Here is a 23572-nt window from a genome sequence, read left to right as displayed (position 1 = left end):
TGCTCTTCTTACAAAGCAGAATTACTTTGGTGAACCCCATAGAAGCACATTTGTTAAAATTAGATTCTGGTTCTCCTCTTTATCCTGGTCAGTTTGGGTTCCTATGTGACATATTCTGCACCTGACTAAGCCCATACCCATGTGGTCATCTCCATAACTTTGCCATTTTGCCTTCCATCACTTTAATATTTACTGCACTTTTTACAGCATTCCCTTCTCTATGAGCCATACAAAACCTACTAATGCCAATTACTTGCAAACAGTATTTGCAGTCTTAGTGGCAACCTCAGTAAATTGCTTTTCATGTACTGTAGGAAAATTTAAAGCAATGTCCATTTTGTTGTTTATTAAGAATCTTAGAAAACAAGTAATAGTTTTTTCATTCCTTCGATCTAGTGGGAGCACAAATATGAAGTTCCTTGTGCACAGTGGGGTTAACAGGAGTTGAGGACACAGCCAAAGGCTAAGTAGGAGAAGAAATTAAATAGAAATGGAAATGCAGGGAAGATGAAAGATTAAGGTGAGGAGACTGTGAAAGAGAGTGAAGCCTAGAAAAGATGACACAGGGCAGAGGAAGACCTATTAAAACTTCAGAAATATCTCTGGAGAAAGGAATGGAGCATTGGCTGAGTTCTTCCTGCTGTAGTATGGGAGCTTGAGTCCAGCACTGCTACACCTGCAACCAACAGTGTTGGGCTGGGTTCAGGAGAGACAAGTATCAAAGTGAATATCACCTTATATTAGAACACAAGGCCTGTTTTTTCATCAGTAGACTTTTATCAGAAAAAAAAAATGGCCTTACATACATGTGTTACGTGTACAGTAGGAGAGCTGGTGATCCACACAGAGCTGAGTTAGTACCAGTCAGCCAGTTATTGCTGCCCTAGAGTTTTTGCTCATGGTATACAGCAGTCTGCTTGGTAGGAGCATGTTTTTAGGAATACTAACTCTACAGATGCTGGGAGCTACTGCTTTTCCCCCAAGGCAGCAGCTCCTGGCTCTGGCTGTGTTTTTTGTGCCACATCAGGGCAGCACATGGAGCCAAGCAGCTGCTGGGAGGCAGCACCCTGGGGTTCCCAAATCTGTTGGGGTTCCTGCAGGTGCTGGGGACCAGTGCCTGGCACACAAGTTGAGGCATCACTTGCCATCTGCCTGGAAATCTCTTACCTTGGAGTCTGCAGTGGCTTGGCAGGAGTGGAGAGCTGTGTGGTTCAGCAGAGTTTTGCAGAATGGGCCCAAGAAAAAAAGGGACTTGGAATAGAGGAAGCTCTGTTAGGGAAATAGTGGTAGGATGGGAAGGAAGGTTGTGTCAGGCTGCTGCTCTGACCTCTCTCAATCCATATCCAAGTGCCCCAAGAGAGGGGACACTGGAAAAGAATCTCCTTAGACAGACCTTTCCCAAAGGATGCTGGCAGGAAAAGGAGCTCTGGATTAGATCCATTTGCTCTTAACGTAGTCAGTGAGTCAGTAAGAGCCAAACTCCTGCCTGTCTTAATAATTTAAGCTTTGCAGAACAGAAGCTGGGTGAAATTTTGACCTTATGTTACTGCTGTGTAAGTAATCCTCAGAAACACTCTTGGTGTTTTTAACTACTTGTAGTTACCACAGGACTTACTAATAATTATGATGTACTTTTACAGTAAAATAAAAAAAAAAAGCATAAAGTTTGTTCTGGATTGTAAGTTTTGCATTAAAACATGATTTAAAAGCTAGGGAGAATATGGTTTTAATGAGAAGAGTTGGTTCAGGCAGTTTTGTTTAATTCAAATGCAGTTGAGTCATGCCTCTTTGGTGCTGTGTATTAGTCTTGGCTTTAAAAGGTAGAAATAATTTGTATAATGTGATAATAAATATGTCAGTAACAATAGCTAGAGACATTGATATCAAAATAGAAGAGGCAAGTTGCAAGTTACAGCCAGGGGTAGATTTAGAAATAAAATACAAATAGAACACAGACATTCTGATTCATGAATTGACGTGTAGTGGAATGTGAGTCTTGAGTAGATACAAATTGTATGAAAGATATTAATGAGCAGAACTATAGTTTATGAACAGTCTATTCCTGACTCAACTTTCATTCCATATAACTTTCCCTGATCTTTGTGAGGTCAGTGAATTGGCTTGTGCTCTATTTTTTCAAGAGATTGATTAGCCTGTCCCTTTTGATTTTTGAGGTGTTCATATTCAGAGGGTTTTTTGATTCTGTATCAGCACGTTTTGGACCCAACTGGAAAGTATGTATATGACTTATCAGCAAAGAAGTGCTTTAACACATCTTGGGTTTTCTTTTAAAGAATACTTTTTAATATATCATAAAGTATGCTGATGGCTGTTTGTATTGAAATGCCCCATTCAGATCTCTTCCATGGAATCTTCTTTTAAAGAGTGGAATTCAGCAGTTGACTCCCAAGCAAAAATAACCATGTAATTACTCTGCAATCACATAGTAATTAGCATGTACTATTCATATATTGCATAATTATATGCCTTACAGATTATGTAGTAATTATATTTATACTAAACATATAATTCTATATTCTGTATTAAAAAGACTTTGGAAATTCATAGCTGGGGTTATAGTTACGCAGTTTTATGAGAGGTTTGTATTTTGGATCTCTCTTTTGCATCTACTGTTGCTTAAACTGTGGTAGGCTGTTATCAGAAATGCTTGGTTCTGTTAATTTATATTCAAGTGTTGCATGTTTATAATTTGCTAATTCGTGAAGGCAAGCAAAAATCTGCAGTTTACTGTGCAAGAAACTGGGATTGGCAAGGGCTGGGAGTGTGAATGTTAAATTTACAAAGGTTAAATGTATGAACCCACTGAATATAGTTACTGCATATTGCTGGAGTGAAAAATCTGAATATACATGGGATAGTAGTAAGTGTTAGAGTTGTGTAAGGTGAAGCATGTTCTACCATCCAAGAACTTTCTTGGGCACAATCAGTTCAAACAAATGCAGTTCTTCAGTGCACCGTGTCAGGCAAGCTACATCAGCTTTTCCTGACGTGGAAAAAGAGAAAAGGTTGATGTCCTGTGCTGTAAATGGGAAGCAGAGTTAGAAGGAGAATGGAGTAGAGTGGCACTGAGTTGTAGAAGGGCCTTGGAATGAGTTTTTTGGGGAAAAGTTTAAGATCTGGAAAAAAAAGCTTTTTAAAGAGGTTATTGCAGAGTTTGAGATACTTGCAAAATGTTTTGTTCAGTCTGCAAATTATGTAGCAATGGGAAGTGAATGTATTTTCTTGGACCTGTGATACTGCCATCCCTAATATCTAAAGCAACATTATGATTGCTCTTAACTGAATTCAGCATTCTAATGCCAGTTGCCTTCATTGTCAAGCAAAGTATAGATGGGGCTTTAATATCTGGATAATGTATTGCCAAATTAAATGTGTAATTGTAGTCTTAACTTCTGAGCTTGATTTTTCCTGTAACTTCTTGTAATGTGTGCATGTGTACTTGAGACACATATTCCTTGTTATAAAAGGTTTCTTTGGCTGCCCCTTGTTAATTCTACGTCAGCATTTTCAGAACTTGTCAGTTTGATAAATCTGCCAGGGTTCAGGTGGCACCTATAGATCTTATAAAAATGTTTTTAACTGAGGAGCTCACAGGCCTTGTGGGTGGCCTTAGGGAGCTCAGAGTTGTGGGGTTGCATCTGCTTCCTTTTCTGTCTGAGTGGGCTGTTCTCAGACCTCCAAATCTATAGTAGCAGGAGTGTGGCTTTCACACCCTGCAGAGCATGCAAGTTGCATTTCAGTTTTGTTACCTGGTGTAGATCCTGAACATCAGGTATGCTGCATGTGAGGACAAAACTAGAGTTAGGAGCCCACCTTCTCACTCTGTTCTTGTGTGAAGGGTGAAACACGTCCCAATTTACCAGTGATTTGAATGGCTTTTTAATGAGGCTAAGTCTTACCCAGTATTCATCCTCATGTCTGCTACAAAGTAGTAGTTACAACCTGTTTGGTGTCATCATTTAGTTACCAGCATTCTGACCTTACTTCATGCCTGTGGTCTTGTTCACTCATTAAACCACTACCCTAAAAAATAAAAGAAACTGTGACCAGTAAGGCCAGTTCCTTAGTTTCTGGCACTGGAAGTTTTGTGTGTGAAACAAGTTTACAATCAGGATCTCATTACCACCGAAATAAACACAGGCATCAAAATACAATATAAATGTGACACATTTCTTACCACTGTTGTGTTGTTTGTTTTTTTTTCCCTAGCAGAGCCAGTGGTTTCGAAGGGGAACAATTGCTTGGATGCAGCAAAAGCTTGTAACCTAAACGACACCTGTAAGAGGTTCAGATCTGCTTACATTACCCCCTGCACCACCAGCACCTCCAATGAGATCTGCAACAAGAGGAAGTGTTGGAAGGCACTCCGGCTCTTTTTTGACAAAGTTCCCCCAAGGCACAGCTACGGGATGCTCTTCTGCTCCTGCCGAGACGTGGCCTGTACAGAAAGGAGAAGGCAAACCATTGTTCCTGCCTGTTCATACGAGGACAAGGAGAAACCAAACTGCCTGAATTTACAAGCCACTTGCAAGAAGAATTACGTCTGCAGGTAAGAGCACACGGCAGGGGAGTGAGTAATGGGGACCAGAGAGGACTTCTTGGTACTTGCCAGGACTAAGGGTGGGAATACCCACTAGGGAAAAGGATGAGTAAGGGGGAAAAGCAGAATAATAAAAGCCTGCTTCTGGTTACAGTGTGTGCCTTCAACACAACTGTTCACAGCCACGCCTGCACATTACAGGGGAATTGTTAAAGCCCCAGTTTAATTTTTACATCTTTTTGCTGGAAACATCTTCCTGAGGTGTCTCTATGAAATGATGTCTCCGAATGACTTTTATGTTCCATTACTGACACCATTAGGTGAAAATAGAATTTCTCATTATAATGGGGTTTATTTTCATTGGAACTGTGTGAGCATACATGAGCAGAACTGTACCTGTGTGAGAACTGTGAGAGAAAGCCACGTGTTGGACTTTATTTATGAATGGTCACAGTGTACAGACTACTCATGGGCTTTTTCTTCATTGGAAAAAAAAGGACTCTACATTTGTAGTCTAGATCCCACTGCTGTTGCAGAGCTATTTTAGCCTCAGAATTGTTTTCTTGCCCTTTCCAACTAGAGTGCTGGGCTGATACAACTGGAGGGTCACTGATTCACTGACCTAATTCCCAGCCTCTTCCCTCTACATGTTTAGCCCAGAGAGGTAACAAGAACTCTGCCTCACAGGACAAACTGGGTCCTTTTGCCTCCAGCATACACTTCAGTGGAATACAGGACCTCCTCTGCCCTTAGGAAATGCTTTATTCTTGCTTAGCATGGTGTGTGTTTATACAAGAATGCTGTTGTGTTAATGTCCTGTTTATGAAGTTGTGCCCCAGAATCTTACTCATTTCCAATGTGTAAACTCCTGGTAGATTATCCACTTCTGCAAATTAGTGAGCAAGGAAATAAACACTATTGTAAAATGTCAGGGACGCTGAAGATGTGATATAAATCTTAAGCACTTGCATAGGCCTGGTAAAATATTTACTTTGAAGTTGTTTTTTTTTTATTAGGTCTCCACTGCCAGTCTTACATGTTTAGCCACAGCCACTCAGATGTGCCTGAGGCAAGCAGCACCCTTCCTTTGATGGCCATTGGGAAATCTGGAGCCAGAGTCCTTTAGAGCAGATTTAAACCAGAGCAGGGTTCTCATTTCAGTCCAGTGAGTTACATTTAGCACCTTAAAGCTGATGCTACTGCAGTTTATGTAGTCTCAGAACCACTTGTTTTCCATTTCTATGTTGTGCCATTAGTCTTTCTGTTTATATTTTGTCTTTGCTATACACAGGCCCTGTTAGTTAGTAGAGTTACAGTATCTTTACTGTGTTTTCTGCCAAACTCCCACAGTGTTAACAGTGCCAATGAAAAGGGAGAGAGGATTTTATAGGGATAATTCTTCCTATTATTAAGGCTGTAGTGTTCAGGAATTACTTAATTAAATTCATGCCATTATTTTTCTCATGACTGTGTTTTCCTTCGGTCAGCTTTGATTTAACGTTGTCTCAGCAGCTAAGTTTTTAATGGCATTTTGTTTAATTTGACTTCAGGAGGCTTGTGTTATTCTTTCTCCATTGCAATGCAGAGGAAAGCTTGGTAAAATCTCTGCTCCCGTTGCCCTGCAGTGCAGCTGGCACTGGGGTGAAAATGGATTTCCATACAGGTTTTTTTTTTCTGTGGCTTCTTTTAAATACCTAGGTTAAAAAAGTTTGGACTCTTCCAAGGCTCAGTGAGATTTGGGTGTGGGGGAAAGGGGCAGCACTGGTGAAGGGAGGTGGTGGGCAGCTGCCTACAGGGTCTGGGACAGAGCCAGACAGTGCAGCACTTAAATCCTATGCCTGGAGGTACAACAAGCTTGAGTTTTGCTGAGAGTCCTCTCCCTTAGGTGTTGATTCCTCCAGGGCTTCACAAACTGCCAGTGTTAGTACCTTCCCCCTTTACTGTCATGGAAAAGAGGGATCTGCAACAGAGCTATTGCAGCCTAAAACCTCCAAGGAATGTTCTGTACCCATCACTTCATCCACCAATGAAACTTCAGCAAGGTGACTGACATTTCAAACATACCATTCTGTTGGAAAGGCAGGGCAGTGTGCTTCATTTTCCCCACTATCACATCTGATAGTATTTCAACTATTATTTTCTTTGAGTAAGGAAAGTGAGAGTTGTTAGCTTGGTCTTTTTAATAATCTCTGTTTTGAATTGCATACTGCCTCTGTCTCCAGGATATGTTGAGAAGGCACTGACCAGAATGATAATTATACAGGCAAATTATTTATTAAAAGAACACTTTCAATCCAGTCACATGCCACAAAGATCTGAAAAGAAGAGTAGCAGAAAATGAGGCATTTTTTAATGAAATAAGAATCTGGTAACAGCATGTTTCTTTTTCTCTAGAATTACTGTATTCAAAATGGTTGGTCAAATCACTGAGGCTCATTTTAAGGATAAGTAGCCATAAAATAGTTCCTAACTAATTTCAGAAGACAGGTGTTTGGACTTTTTTCTATTGTTTCTTTTGGGCTAAAAAATTATTATTCTTAATGTTACGACTTCAGTTCTGTAAAAAGCACGTCACAACTATTTACTAAGGAGATATAAAATTGCTGCATAATATTTAAAAAACTGTTCTTCATGGGGTATCTGAAAGATATTGATGAAATATCCTATTGGGTTGCAGTAGATGGGTCATCTCCCTGAAAATACAGTGAGGATATTTTCTGTACTGTGTATTCAGAGAGCTAGACCTTTATAAATATTCTTTTATCTGTGTGTTCTTACTTCATGACCAGTTTCTGGTCACCTGTCCTATCCAGTCTTAGTTTTGTCACAAGCACCCATTCAATTCTCTACGAAAGATCTTTGCATCTACAGGTTGTGTCAAAATAGGCAAACTCTTCCATCAGTGCTAAGAGTTCATCCACAGTAAAAGCTAAAACAAAAGCTTAGCTGCTGTTTCCTGAAAATGTGAAAAACTTGCCAAGAAATTAATCATCCTATTTATATTATATTGAGTATCTCTAATGCTAATTTATCAAGGAAAAGGAGGCACTGTATCTGTTCTCCTTTTCTATACTGCAGGTGCAGATCTGCAAGTGCTTTATTCCATTATCTGTTTGTAAAAGTGGCTTCTCTGAGGAAGACTTCTGGGCTGTTCCCTGTATAATGTACAACTCCTGGCTGCAATCTCTACACCCTCAGGGATGAGATTTGCCAGAGGAGTGGGTGGTTCAACAATGTAGGCAAGTCTGTGATGAGATGTTATAAATGTGCAGGCAGCCTTTTTTGTCCTGCTATAGCAGAGGGGGAGCCCAGCACCGTGTAGTAGGAGGGAGCCTTCTTCACTTACAGCATTAATGAGTAGCAGAGAGGAGTGCACTGTGGGGATGTGGAGGGGAAGACGCAAGAGGAAAAGAAAGATATAAGTGGTTTTCCTCAAATTTTCTATTCCTTAGACTTTCGTTTTTCTCACTTTCCATCTCGCTCTTTAGTCATGCCTCTTCCCCTTTCTTGGTTTCCTTTCATCTCCTCTGTCCAGATCTCGTTATTATCTGACTTTCACCACCTCTCTGCTGCATTTGAATTCTCTCTCTCTGTTACAGCCACTTTCAGAACCTCCTCACCTGCTCCTCTGTGTGTTGTTCTTTTCCTCCCTCCAGATCCTGCCACAGTCCAGTGATCATCTCTAATTCAGCAAATAAGAGGGAGAAGCACAGGTGCTGACCTCCCTTTCTGAGCCTTGTAGCTTAGATTGGTTCTGGTTCAGTTGGCCAGCTACTAAGCCTCAATGTTCAGTCTCAGCCTGGCTCTGGCTTTATGTGTTAAAAGGACACTTAATGGATATTTTAATGAAGGACACAGTAGCATTATAGAGTTCTGCATAACAGAGCTGGACTCGCGTCCCTCCAGGGTATTTATATCAGTTTGGCACTCAGAGCTGTCTGGCAGCTCCTTGAGATGATTGTTTTGCTGTGGGTATGCAAAACCAGGCCAACAACATAGTTTTTGTAACTCTGCTAAGGACATTAACACAGGGACACTTGATTTCTAGAGACGTGCAGGCAATGCCTATATTGTATGTTTGGAGACTGAGCCAGGGAGCAGATAAAAAACCTCCCGTGCTGCCTGGCTGCCCCTGCTAGAGGTGGGAGGTTTGCAGTGTAATAGGGTCAGCCTGAGCTCAGGGTACCTGCACATCCTCCTGGCTCTCTCTCTGTGACACCAGGGCTTTGCCAGGAAAGGATCTGTGCCTGCAGAGTGCAAAGTGGGAGAGGAAAAAATGTAAAGCTGCTTGTTGGCCCAGCATGTCCACAAGCTCACCTCACACCTATAAGCACAACCTGAATTTGAGGAATGGTTTTTATATGTGTATGCAAGTGTATGTGTGTGTATATATATATATATGCATATATGTATATGTTGCTAGAGGTACAATATTTATTTAAGTGGAAAAAAACCAGGTATTAATTTGTAGTGAATCAATATTGAGGAATGATCACAGTTCAGAAAATTTAAAAAATGATAGCTGGGAGGAGGGGGGACAGGAGTTAATGTGCTCTGCAGAGAGAACAGGATGGTGCAGTGGAGTATGTGTGTGGGGAATTGCTAGCCTGAAAAAAATAATGTTAATGCAGTCTCTGCAAAATAAGCAAAAAAACCTATCAAGTCAGGGCAAAGTAAAGATAGAAAGTGCTGCAATACTATAGTATTTTCTTCCTTCTAGTCCCTTACATGATTCATTACATTGATGTCTTTCATTGATGACTTTCATTAGCAGAGTACACTGCACACTCTTCCCTCCCCCTCATAAACAAAGGCCATTTAAAATTTCTTTCCTGTGAATGAAACCCAGAAGGAATCAAGCAATTCCTCCTTAAAACACATCCATAAATCCCTCTGGAATCCAAAAATCAGAACACCCAGCAAAACAAGGCTGCTTTGTCCCTGTTGAAGTGTAGATGGATCTCAGTCTTCTGTGCCAGGATCTGCTTGGCCAGTCCTCATTTATATACTCCTTGTTCTGCTTAAGAGGGTCCTGAAGATTAAAAGCATGCTGGGTGATTGACATTTCTCCAAAAGCAGCAAAGACACAAGGAAAGATAGGATATAATAATTAGAGAAAGGGCTCAGCATTATTCCTGCATCCAATTTTCACATCTCTGTGCTTCCCCAACTTCACACACCAGGGGTTTATGCTCCAAGAAGCAGTAACTAGAAACTATCTTTACGCCGAGGTCCCTTGTCAGGCAAGCTTGCAGCTCTCCTGGCAGCATCACTTCAGTCAGCTAGAACCTCTGCTGATTCCTGAAACCCAGTCTCCAGGAGCAGGGAGTGAAATTCTTTTTTGTGCCCGTTATCTGGAAAACACAAGCCAGGCCTTAACGTTGTCAGAGCTCTTTGGTTCAGCCAATGGGTGTTTAGGATGCTGGAGATTTGGCAGCACCCCTTGGGGGGCTGAGAGTGTGCTGAGCCTCTATGGGTGCTTTTAAGGATAAAAACAAACTGGTGCTGAATATTCAGTGTTACCTATCTATGGGGTTGAAAGAGTAAAAGAGGGAATAAAGTATGTGTGTGAACACACAACAATCAAAAAATGAACTTGGAGACAAATTACCCGAGCTCTATAGGATGTATTTAGGTACCTGGCCTCCCAGGCCAAGTCTGCTTTTGGCCAAGATGATTCAGTGGGCTGGAGTACTTGCAGCCACCAGCAAATACTAGTTTTATGAAGTTAGGGGCCTTTGTATTATACAAATGTGGCCCTCCATCGTAGTTTTATCTTTGTTTGGTTATTCTAAGTGAGAAAATTGCCTGTATAATACACAGAATAAAAGTACAGACTAGAAAGAGGAGCCAGGAAGTGGTTACAGCAAGGCAGATGTGACCCCTTTTTTATATGTCCATTTGTCAAGAAGGAAATATTAAACTGCACATGTTAATGAAGCCATTTCACCCATGTTTAGTCAAAAATACTAAAATCCAGGAAAGTTAAATAAGGCATTAAACTTTTATAAATATCTAAATTTGGAGCTACTTGTGATCTTACAGTTGAGCAAGCACTTAATTGCTTTGTTGGCTGGGGTTCCAGTAAGAGTATTGCTACTGCTTATTTCTTGAATTGCTAGTCAAGAGATTGTTGTAGAGAGCAGGAGTTAAGCATCTACTGGTTTGCACCCAGTAATCTTTTAAATCTGGTGAAGAGTTTTGATCCCTTTTAATGTACACCCAGCCACATTCGGCTAATGTGCTGTTTCTGGAGCAAAGAAAGGATGTATGTATCACACATTAGCATTTCCTTTAATAAAACAAAGTGTTTTCTCATTTACCACAAATACATAAATGCTGCAGGCAAGAAGTTGCTGTGTGTTTAATGTGAATAACAGAGCTACTTTTATCAGGTCCATTCCCAGTGTGCTTCTGACATCAGTGACTTCAGTGGATTTATTCCAGGGATGAATTTGGCTATCCCTGCTCTGTGTAGGTGAATCTTCAGGCAGTGCTAATTAAAAGGATGTCAGCTGATTTTACCATTCCATTATGCTGGACTTTGTATAGGTTATTTATATTATTCTACATCAGGCCGTAGCGAGAGAGTATTTCTGGTGGCAGTTCATCTATTAGAATAGCTGCAAGAAAATATAAGCACTGGAACTAAAAATAAAACTTTTTTTTTTTTTCCTAACAGAGCAAGTGGCAGCCACATACGTATTTTCAAATTTGAACATTCTAATGTTTACTGAACAGAAATTGCATTGCTTTCATTATGCTTTAAGCACTACCATGCTACTGATGGAGTAACTACTGTTAAGTGGAAGCCAGATGTAAATGTACCAATATCTGCAAAGACTTCTTGGCAGAGCTGGTGGTTTTTTCCTATGCTTTGATTATCTGCTGGCTCTAAAACAAGTGACACAGAAATATTTTTCTGGTGTGTGTTTACTGTTGAATATAGATTTTCTGTGAGAGCTGACTGTGACCCCTGCCTAAGGTTATTAGTAGATGACTAACACATGTATGTGCTTACACTATATTTGTTCAAGCACATTCTAGAAACCATTAAAGCAGGCTTTTTTATTACAAAGCACATGTGACTAAGACCTCTGTTAAATTAAAAGCTGATCACATCACTTGAATGTTCAGTTCACTTTCTTTTTGTTACAATTCAAGTGTAAATTTCAGTGGTTTTATTCTCAGCTATGATGCTTCCCCTTCTAATTAGGCACTGTGAAAATGCTGAAGATGCATCTCAGTAAGTGGCCATCATGAGCATTGCAAAATGTTCTTCAGGGTGGACAGTGACTTACAGAGCAACTTCTGTAAACATCTGGATATAGCACAGGCTGTCAGCTCTCAGCCTCAGTGGCTGTGTTCAGCTTTTTTTTTTGCACTGGAAACAAACAAAAAACCCTCAACCTCTTAAGACAGCTACATCATCCTTAACTGCTAAAAATTTTCTTTTCCATTTTTATGCTACAAATTAGTACTTCTTGTAATATATATCCATGTAGCTTCCAAAAGGAAGTAAAACCTGTTTGCTATATGGGTTTGTTAGTGCCAGAACTTTTCAACTTGCTGTTTGATGGGGCTGGTTTGTGCATGGAAAAAAAAAAAAAGAGGCTCTATTTTCCCATAAAAGAGGCTCTAATCTGCTTTTATCTGCTGCAGTTCTGATTTTATGTTTGTTGTACTGCTGGAGTCAGAACAGTTTTTAGAGTGGCTTCAGGATGAGTTTCAGCTCTGCTGACTGCCTATAGACAGCATTACTTGAGAGCACTGTGTACCCTCTCCCTTTCCTTCAGCCAGTTTCAGGAATACCACCATGCTGGGAGTTTTTCCTATGCAAAAAGCATCCCTTTGTAACCTTAGGATGATCCAGTGCATCTACCAACAGAACCTTTTCTTGATAAAGAGAGAACTTGTATTGGACTTCTGAGATTATTTTCTGCTTTCAGACCCCCCAACACTTTCATGCTGGAGCTGGCAATATCCTATTACAGTTTATTCAAGTGGTTCCAGAGAATGTTATCCTCATGGACATATTTCTCAGGTCCTTGGAACCACATCCTTTCAGCATGTACTCACAATACAGTTGTTAATAAACACCTAAGCATCCAGAGGCACACACAGGGATCAGCAGTAGCATTAATCTCTTTGGCTTGCTGGTTGAGAGTGACAGTGATTTTCTTAGGTTTCCAGCCTGTAATTCAAAGACACTCCTGTCTGCCCTGTTAATGAAGTGAGAACAACTCTATCCATAATGTGCTAGTTCTTTCCTGAGTAACATGCTATCAAGAGACACTCTGAGGCTTGGGCATCTTTAAACATGACAGTCATTTATATTTAGAAGCTACAAATTAAACAGCATAAAGGAAATGAAATAAAATGGGACTCTACAAACTCACAGTACTCAGAAAGCAGCAAGTGGATTTGTTGGAGTTATTGGAGAGCTTTGGTACAGAGACAGACAGACTAAATATAAATCTTACCAGCATCCCCTGATAGAAGTCACAGACTGACAGTTCAGCATAACATTTTGTTGGAGATTCTCAGAGAAGTGTTTTCTTTGCAGCTGAGAAGACAGAAACACATTATGCATGCTTAAAGTCAATACAAGGAAACAGAGCCCCACAAAACATATTTAATATAAGTTTGATTTCCTGTGGAATGCTTTCCAGATGTTCTCTCAAACAGGCCTCTCAAAAGTGGTCTGAGGTAATTTTTTTGCAAGCAGAAAATTCTGTTTTGTGTCACTGCATCTGAGAGTCAGTGTTCCAGTTCCTTATTGCAACACCTTGTGCTCAGGACTTGCACCATATTTTTCAGAATTGGTTTTATTACACAGAATGTCAGTAGTATAAAAGTATTTACATTACCCAATTGCAAATAAATCATACTTGTGTAGAATTCCATTCAAGGGTAGTATTTTTCCTTAAACCCAAAGGAGACCTAATATATTAAATTAAAATTACTCTCGTGCATGTTCGTGAGTAACTTTGAGGATTTAACTAACATGGAATAACTATGACTTGGGTGTTTTCTTTAGTTCTTTTCATTTCATGTAGCTGATATTGTGTAACAAAATCTTAACCAGTCCCTCACAGATGACACTAACACAAAATGGTATGAAATCCACTTTATTTTGCTTTGCATCCAATAAAAGAATAGCACATGGATGTGGGTATGTTTACTTCAGAGCAGCTGTTTTGCTAGTAGAAAAATAGAATAGATGTAGTGCTAATTTTAAAATGTAGATATGCATAGATGGAAATTTTATTCATTTTATTCATTTTGCATGACTGAATTTCTGAGAGTTAGCTCAGCATCGTCTGGGGTACTTGGGGTCTAGAAATCCCCTGGTAAACAAAAAGCCTGGATCAGAGAGGTACTGGCAGATCTATTGAGAACAGACTGTCAGCCAACCAGTTTTGGTTGAGTGTGGGTGCTCAGCTGGTGCAACTGGATTTGGTGGACTGGTGTGTTTATGCCTCATGTTCTGAGCAAGCATTCGTGATGCTGAGAGGCATCTGAATGAGTCTTGTGTGGTCTCTGGTGTTTGCTTCCCTATCCAGTTATTCCACAAGCCAAATAGGCTGCCTGTATGTGATTGGGCAGTGTCTGTATTTTACTTCCAGATAAACAACACAATTTTTAGAGATAAATCGAATCCAGAATCAAATATTTGTGTGGGCTTAGGCTGCCAGTCATTTAAAATAACAAAACAGAAGCAAAAATCGGATAAAACCCAGATTCTTTCAATCAGTACCTGATATTTGGGGTCCCAGATGCTGTCATGGTTTCTGCCAGTGTTGCAAAGCATTTGAATCTGCTTGTCTGAGAGAAACTCATTTCAGTGTTCAGGTCTTGGGAGCCATTTGGGCTGTCATCAGATCTTTACTTTTTTAACCTTCCCACCACCCCAGTTGGTGTGGGAGGCTGGAAGCCAGGGCCCTGCAGCATCTTTGGGGCAGGGTGTGAGACCTGGGGAGGAGGCTGAGTGGGTTCCTGTGCCAGAGGCTGGGTAGGGCAAGTCCTGGAGCTTGGAAGGGACAGCAGGGTCTTCAAGGCCTAGGTATTGTGTTTGAGAAGGAAGATAGCAATGAAAGGAAAACCAGCCTTTTTTGCTGAAAAAAACAACAAAAAACCAAACAAAAAACCCCACCAATTGTTGAGTAAATGTCTGTTAAAACAACCTTTTAAAAAAAAAAAGAAAAAAAGTCAAAATTTATAGTTGCTCACAGATGTTCAACAGTGTGTGTAAGGAAGTATGAGATGTATTAGTACTACACAGCTCTAATGCCTTTTAATTTAAAAAAAAAACAGGGTCAAAGCTATCTAACTAGGTGCTGGGAGAGTCCCCTCGTGATGGAGCTGTTCTGAGGCTTTTTTTGGCTCACTGGTTGATAGAATTTCTTGTGTAGCCTTTGCCTCCTTTTCTTGCTGCCCACTCACTGGGTCTTTATGAAACAGAGAAAATACAAAGCTTCTCCAACAACAAATCCATTAATTTGGCCACGTACCATCCCCTCTTACCTCTGCTGCATCCCAGCAGAAACAGCAGTTCCCAAGCTGTATAGGAGCTCCTTGTAGCTACAGAGGAGGAGGATGCGTTTGACCCCCACAGAGGAGGAACAATTATTTTGGCTTGGTTTTTTTTTCCCTAATGGTGTCATTTATCACGATGACACATATTCATTGACTTAGTCTGAATTTTTTCAGTGTCAGATTTATACTTCTTTGCTGGTTTGAATATTGATGCAGCACTTCCCATACGTGACTGTACTGTGAGTGCCAAATGGTGTCTAGACGCTAGAGCAGCTTTGACTAATTAGTGTAGTCACCCCAGCCACTCAGCTTTGGCATTTACCTACTCCTGATATTACTGCTGCTGAGCCATAAATAGGTACCTAAACACAAGCAGCAATGGAAAGGGAGGTGGTAGTGAGCATCTCTAGGGTGAGAGCAGAGGAGAGCACCAGGGCAAGGAGCTGTAACCACTCACTTGGCCATCTCAGCATCCGTGTGCACAGCCAGCAGGATTTTGTGTCTTTCTTGGTGTGAAAATCACCACTGCAAAGGCAAGGTTAAGAGAGAAGATTCTCCCAGCTCAGGCCCTCTGTACCAGCAATTGAAGGTGCATACAGCCAGGGAGATAAAAAGAAGTTACTCAAACATCTGCCTGCCCAGCAGGAAGGGAATGTCTTGGGAAGGACTCCTGAGGCTGGTTTGTAGAGCAGCTTTCCAGTTGACACCACATCCAAAAATGCATTTTAAGAATTTTTTTGGCAGCATCATCGTTTCCATCGTGCTTCTAAATACTGCCCCAGTACTGAAACTGGGTTGACCAACTTTAGAGGGAGAACTGATAAATATCAAAGATATTTTCAGAACATCAAAGAACTTTTTACAAAACCTTAAAAGTAAAAACTAGTGGAAAGGTAATCGATGTTGCCTATTCAACAGGCTGTGCTAATAAAAAATCAAATTGCCTCAGAAATTATATGCAGATTAGACACAATACTGCTGTTAACAAAGCTTATTTGTAAGCAAAATTTGAAAGTTTTTATTTATCCTGCTGTGTATTTGAAGTACCACTGTCATAAGGAAAACAAATTAACTTTGTTTTCTTTGTATTTTTAACTGTTACAAGTGATTTTACTGGTGTTAATATACAGCATTAGAGAATAGCAGGTTGGGATTTTTTCTGTTCTTCTCAGAAGAGTATTTGTTGTTCAAGCAGATTTTCTTTGAATTTCCCAATAGGATTATTCTTACTTTTTTAGTTCATAATATACAAAATATTTAACGTAAGCTTTCCAGAAGATCTTCAGTTTGCTTTGAGGAGATTTTCCAGGGCTAAGATAGGACTCATTTGTGGGTTTTTGCCCCACAAAGAGAGGATTTGTTTTTTTCCCCAAGAAAGAAGATTTCTGTGTGGTTCTCTTCAGATCTGGTTTTTGTGTAAAGGAAGGGGAAAAATCATTAATGCTGCTGTGCACAAAGAGGATTTGTGAATTCTTCAACAGAAAATGAAATTAAGAGTTCCTTTTAAATTGGTCCTGCTACATGTTATGTACAGTATAAAACTGCCTGTGTCCCTCTGTCCAGCCAGCCAGCAAATAGATGTGTGTACACCCACTGCACGTGTGAAAATGGTGCACACTTGAAGGCACACGTGTTCCAGGCTTTGTTTGTCCTCTGCATTACCGAACTCCTCAGTCATGGATTAGACACTTACCCACAAGTTACTGCACACAAGTTACTTCCTGCTCAAGGAATTCTGTTAATTAATTTATTTGATAATTATTTTATTATTTTATGTTTTTGATTGCTCTTTTTCAGCATCCTTAAAAGGACTGTCTCTTTTCCCCAATGAGCTCTTAATATCACATGCTACCTTAATACCATAGTCTACCTTTACCTTAGCAAGGCTTTTGACACAGTTTCCCATAACATCCTCATGAGCAAGCTCAGGAAATATGGTATGGAAGAGTGGACAGTGGGATGGATTAAGAACTGGCTACACAACAGAGCCCAAAGAGTGGTGATCAATGGTGCAGAGTCCAGCTGGAGACCTGTGACCAGTGGAGTCCCTCAGGAATCAGTGCTGGGTCCAGTCCTGTTCAACATCTTTATCCATGACCTTGATGATGGGACAGAGTATGTGGGACAGAGAGTGTCTTCTCACCAAATTTGCTGATGACACAAAACTGGGAGGAGTGGCTGATTCACCTGAATATTGTGTGACCATTCAGCAAGATTTGGACAGGCCAAGAGGAACCTGATGAGGTTCAACAAGAACAAGAGCAGAGACCTGCATCTGGAGGGAATAACAAAAGGCAGCAGTACAGGTTAGGAGGTGATCTCCTAGAGAGCAGCTCTGTGGAGAAGAGACTGTGGAGAAGAGACTCTGTGGAGTCCTGGTGGACAAGTGTTCCATAGGACAGCAGTGTGGCCAAGAAGGCCAATGGCATCCTGGGGTGCATTCAGATGAGTGTGTCCAGCAGATGGAGGGAGGTTCTTCTCCCTCTCTGTTTTCCTCTAGTGACCCTGCACCCAGGGTATTGCATCCAATTTTGGGCTCCCAGTTCAAGAGGGACAGGGACATACTTGACAAGGGCTATGGATGATTAAAGGATTGGAACATCTGCCTTATGAAGGGAGGCTGAGAGACTTGGGGCTGCTTAGTTTGGAGAGAAGACTGAGAGGGGATCTAATAATGTATACAAATACATGAGGGCTGGGACTCAAGAAGGGAGGGACAATCTCTTCTCACTTGTGCCCTGTGATAAGACAAGGGGCAGTGGATTCAAGGTAGAGAATAGGAAGTTCCACCTCAACATGAGGAAGAATTTCTTAACTGTAAGGGTTACAGAGCCCTGGCATAGGCTCCCCAGAGAGGTTGTGGAGTCTCCTTCTCAGGAGAATTTCAAGACCCATCTGGGTGCATTTCTGAGTGACCTGCCCTAGTTTTGGTCCTGTTCTGGGAGGGGGGTTGGACTCAGATGATCTTTGGAGGTCCCATCCTACCCCTGACATGCAATAATTCACCATAACTCACCATAAATGATTCTGTGGTTCCTAGTTAGGTTAATTTGTCTTTCCCCTGTTACAGCAGTAACACTGTTTTGCTGTTGCTGATGAGCAACTTTCCTCAGTGCCAGTCTGCTGGAAATCTTTGGGGCTCACCTTCCGTGAGCATTAATCAGTAGATCTTCAGTGAAAATGGTGGAGTTATTTTATGGTAGATGGAGGTGTCTTGTCTCTGCTTTCATTTGCTGGCCTGAACTTGATCTCCAGTAGAAATGAATCCACATAAATATGAGGTGTAGTTAACAGCTGAGGAGAGAACAAGAAGTTTGATAGTATGAAGTTTGGATGGCTCACTGGGGAGGAGGTGTGTGATGATGTCCAGTAATGCTTGGGCTAGAGCTATCTGAACTATATTTGGCTTATGAAAACTTAGATGTGCAACATTGTCAGATCATTACCTTTTATGACCACAAAAATTCCTCAGAAATTAGCATAGAAATCAAGCTGTATGCCAAAGGGATCAGCAGAGCAATTTTTAGCCTCCATTAGAGTTTACAACAAATAGATTCTTTAAGCAGACTGGTTAGTAAATGGCTGGTGTTACACCATAGTTATCAGTCCTTAAAAACATTTAGAGAAGAGGAGGGTATTAAATGATCACTGGACCAGTGCATCTAATAATCTCAGAGAAAATTGGACATTTGAGAATGATGATATGTTTGCAGATAATGTTTTGGGATTACCAAGATGCTGATTGTATAACTGCAGCTTGGAAAAGATTTATTTGTGCTCACATAAATAATGAGCTAAACTTTGGTTTAGAAATGCAAAAATACTTCACATACAGCAGCCTTGCTCTTTCTACCATGACAAAGATCATTCATACTAGATTGATGTAATAGGCTCTTTTCTGTCCTAAGCCAGACTGCATCCAGGTATTAGTACAGTTTGCTAAAACCATAAAAACTCTCAGCTGCCTTTGTTCCCAGTTGCTCAGATGGCTCAATCCAAGCCTCTGTTTCAATTATTGACTGAGAGAGGAATCCCTTTGGGGACACAAGGTTTCCTACCCAGATTACCTTCATGGTGCTTCTGTTTCTCCCCATATCCTCTCCTCCCCTCCCATGGTAGGTACAGTGTATATTCACCAGCAAAGAAATATTTTTCTGGAAATGTAGAAATTTATGTGTGTGTGTATGTATATATGTATTTATAGGGCATCTTAAAGGGCAGTTAGCAAGCTTGGCTTTTTAAAGCTATTAAAGGAAGCTGTGCAAACTGTCCACCTGAAGGTTAATTCTGTAAATAAGGGAAGAGAAGGAGTGAAAAGCTTACAGTAAACTCTGGTTTGAAGGCAAACGTAGATTTGCTGGTGTCAGTGCAGTTAGCAAGGGCTGGAACTAAAAAGAGGTCATGAGAATAGCTCAGATAAATTCAGGTACCACTTGCATGCAGCTATTTATAGGATGCTTTCTCGAACTAAGCCTGTGAACCCTTTGAAGTTTGCCCATCACTACTTCAGGGACAATTAATGATGTGCATCCAATGCCATTCTGAGATAGGTGAAACAAAAAAGCAAACAAAGATAATTAGTCTCTGGGGCATATAAACAAATAAAGTAAATCACTTGCAAATCACTTGTTTCTGCTAACTTTGGGGTTTTACTGCAAAACTAGAAAAGAGCATTTATACTGCGAATCTACATAATGCTAGAGCAGTGCTGAAATGGCATAGATGATACTACTCTGATTTTGAGAGGGCTTTTCAAAGATTAAGCACCTGATTCTGAACCATCACTGAGTTGTTTGATGCAAGAGGACATTTTCATCCCCTTTTCACAGAGAAAATTGAAGAAGGGAGGCAACGTAATTTTGTTTGTGGAGACAGAGGCCTAAAAACCACTTTATAAGTAACCAAAAGTCGCTGCACCAAGTTTACAAGTCTGAGTGAAAGCATGAGTTAAGCTGAGGAGATAAGAGAGGGGCTGTAGGATGTGGGACCTTGGTCCACTTTAGTGATGCCTCTCAAATTTTACGGACCAGAATGGGCTCATTATGTGGCCTTTCAAGCACTAATAACCAGAAGAGTTCTTTCTGCCATTTTTTTTTCTTGTTTGACAATCTAGTAGTGATCTGTTAGGTTCAATACAGCTTCAGTCCTCATCTAAAGCACTTCCCATGGGTAGGCAATGCTCTCCCCCTCTTGGACATGGCGTAACTGAGGTAAGTGAAAATATTGCAGCCATTCAGCACCAGAACTGGATGCAGAGTGCACAGTTCCTTCTGCTGAGCCCTGGGCTCAATACTGTAGACTTTGGATAAATGAACATTTTACAGGAACAAATAGATTCTCAGTTGCATGACCACAGGGGGCTGGGGAAGCCATGCCAGCTGGATCTGCCTCCTGCTCCAGTTCAGCCAGCTGGTTCTGCAGGCCGGTCCAGAGCTGGGGTAAGCCCATTCCCTGGAAACTGAGGCAGTACCAAAGGAAGTTCTGCCTCAAGTCATGTATTAAACTGAATCTGTGAGCACAAACATCCAGTTTTTGTGTAATCAGTAAACCAGCAGAAACTGTGTTCTGTTCCTGCAAAACAACAGGTTCCAGTTCAGACCCAGGCAAAATTGCTTCTTTTCTTATTTTTCTTTCTTTTAGTAAAGGGTTTAAAAAACTTCTTTAGTTTTCTTTTAGAGCATTTCTTCTAGTAAAGGGTAGGAATTTCCATGTTGTTCTGTCCCTTTTTGACTGTTTTCCTACACTTGTTTGTTCTGACTTCAAATACAGATTTTGGAAAGTGATGTGTCTGAGACTTCTCCCTAGCTGAAACCTGTCCAGTGTACCTTTAAGTTAAAGAACACGAAGTCCAAAACTGGAAAGAGTATAAAAGCTAAGAATGCCTGCAGGCTTGATTTTTGAAGATATGAATTTTCCTTCGTGTTACAGATCTCGCCTTGCAGATTACTTCACAAACTGCCGGCCTGAGTCCCGCTCTGTCAGCGGCTGTCTGAAGGAGAACTACGCTCACTGCCTCCTCGCTTACTCAGGCCTCATTGGTAAGAAGGGAGGAAAGGATGGGGGCTTGCTTGGTCTAAGAAAAACACTCAGACTGTATTTTGAAGGCCCATGTGAAGCCCAAGATGTGGAACATAATATTCTCTGTGGTTTTTTATTATCTATAATACAACATAATACTAGGCAAAAGCCTCCAAGTCTGTTAGGCGTGTCTTACCTTACAGAGTTTCTTGGAGTAAATTAAGAAAATTAAGGATGGAAGATTGAATTTGAAATAATAATAATTTTAAAAAAGCATAAAAAGTAAAGTTTATTAAGGGAGTTGAGTTTGGACAGGACCGTGAAGTAGGAAGCTAAAAAGAACAACTGAAACTGCAGCTTGGGTGATTTTGCAGCTGTGATCACAAGGCTGAGTAAATACCTTCTGCTCTTTAGGGAAAGGATGCAGGACATTAGAGGAATGAGACAACAGACAAACCTAGAATTGTTGCATTTCTGTTTTCCCCATCATGTCCTCCTGCCCACTCTCTTTTCTGAAATACCTGGACTGGAATAAGCCCAAATTTACCTTCTGAAATCCTCTTCCCTTCCCATCGTCAGTTAATTGTTTGCTGTCACCTTGCTGACTGTCAGCAGGCACAAGGATGCCTTCATGCAAGCCAGATTCCGTATCCCGCATGCAATATGTGATTCCTGAAAGAGAGGTCATCTTGGGAAACGGAACTTGTAGAAGTACCATGGTTGGGCAATAAGGAATAAGTGAATGTCAAAACACTGAATCAAACACATTTTAAAGGCCAGCAGATAAGATGTTTTTAAGCTTACAGCCTGCACCTGCTATGAGGCAGTAATATCCCTTTCTGTTGGGTGTGAAGGTCCCAGCTAAGGGAGATAATAATAAAATAATAAAAAATAAAATATTGCTAAATTAAGTCGGTTTTGCTGAAAAATGACTGAAAGGGATATTCACTGGCTTACTGTTATCATTCTAATTACTCTAGCAGCTAACAAGTGAGGTAAATTCATGTGGCAACTGGTAAAATAAGATGTGATAGTTCCGAAGGATATGCTTCTGTGACTTAAGAGCTGAAGACAGTATGCAAAGGGTATAACAGATGAACAGTTATGACAGAATGTTGTTTGACTCTAAAACAAAGAATTGAATAGCTTTGAAATGTGATCTAGTCAATGAGATTAAGAAGTCTAGCTGCTGGCAAAAGTAGCTGTTAGGAATAGATATTTCTGAATAAGTGCTGCCAAGCACTCCTTGCTGGACCTAGTGAATTTTGCTGGCAGTTTTGTTGGATCCATTTTTCAATTTAACCTCAAGGATTACCCAGTTCCTACAGTCAGGCGTTTTTGTGTTGTTGTGGATGACCGTGCTGCAGGATGCTGTCACACATCAGAAATGTGGAGTAGATCCTGAAGGAGCTGAAATCAAAAGGACATCTAATTTTCAAAGGGAAAAAAGAACATTTTTCTTCCTTCCTGCTAGCCCCATGCAGAAAGATGGGTACTGACTAGTATTAAAATTTCTTTTACTTCCTCATAGTAATTCTGATAAACCAAGAAAATTGGTATTCAAAACTTTCATGTGCTGAAGCAGTGAATTCCTACTTCTGGTATCATGCTGATATAAAAGTAAAATAAATTATGTGAAGACCATCAAATTTATAAGATGCTGAGATAGAAATCAGGGGCACAATCTTTCAAATGTCTGCCTAATATATATAAAACACAGGAAGAAGAGATTGATAGGCTGTGGGGAAGAAGCTGTTACAGATCCATTCATTCCTTAGAGCTTCAGGATCTCCAGGTGTTTTAATGAAGATAAAATATTGTTCATTAAGATAAAATATTATTTCATTTAGCCATTTCATTAAACATAGCAAAAAAAGTGCTTTCATAGAGTTCCTTCAGGAAATTGAGGGTTCTCTGTGGTAGGTACAGTGGATATAGTTTTACTGTTGCATGCAGGGATGTAAATCAGAGTTAACTTCACTGAAGCTAGTGGAATTCCACCTAAAATAAATGTCTTAAGTAGGAAAGTAGTCAGACAGGATTTTTATGAGGGGCTTTACCAGTTAAATGGAGAACAGTCTGTATGAAATTCTCTAAGGTTTGCATCAGGAGGTTATATATATCATTTTAAAGTTATGTATATTTTACAGGAGTTCTGAAAATCTTATTTAATTGCCTTATGCTCCTTGTTATAGTAATAAAGACAAATTAATATTATTAGTTAAAGGAAAATATGAAAATTATCAAATATAGAATAAGGTTGGAGATAGCTATGTTTGAGATTCAGTGCTTTGGTTACAGCTCAGTCAAACTCTCTGGAGCTGTCTGCAGCAGGTGTTGTTCTAACTCCTGACTTCATGATCTGCTTTAGGCAAGTTCCCTTCCTGACATGTTCCCTTGTCTTTAGTAAAATCCATCCAATTTCCCTGTGATTCCCAAGAATTCCATGAGAGC

General features: G+C 40.4%; 1 protein-coding gene across 1 annotated transcript in view; it reads left to right on the top strand.

The window, feature by feature from the left end:
- GFRA1 (GDNF family receptor alpha 1) overlaps positions 1-23572 on the top strand; it is a 138596-nt gene that overhangs the window by 82709 nt on the left and 32315 nt on the right. Inside the window, exons 4-5 of the mRNA XM_008490116.2 lie at positions 4231-4570; positions 21029-21138. Of these exons, the coding sequence (XP_008488338.1) occupies positions 4231-4570; positions 21029-21138 (450 nt within the window). The remainder of the gene's footprint in view (positions 1-4230; positions 4571-21028; positions 21139-23572) is intronic.

Source organism: Calypte anna, chromosome 6 (genome assembly GCF_003957555.1).
Source record: "Calypte anna isolate BGI_N300 chromosome 6, bCalAnn1_v1.p, whole genome shotgun sequence".
Classification (NCBI taxonomy): domain Eukaryota; kingdom Metazoa; phylum Chordata; class Aves; order Apodiformes; family Trochilidae; genus Calypte; species Calypte anna.
Note: the sequence above shows the minus strand (reverse complement) of the source record. Positions and strands in the feature narration are given on the sequence as shown.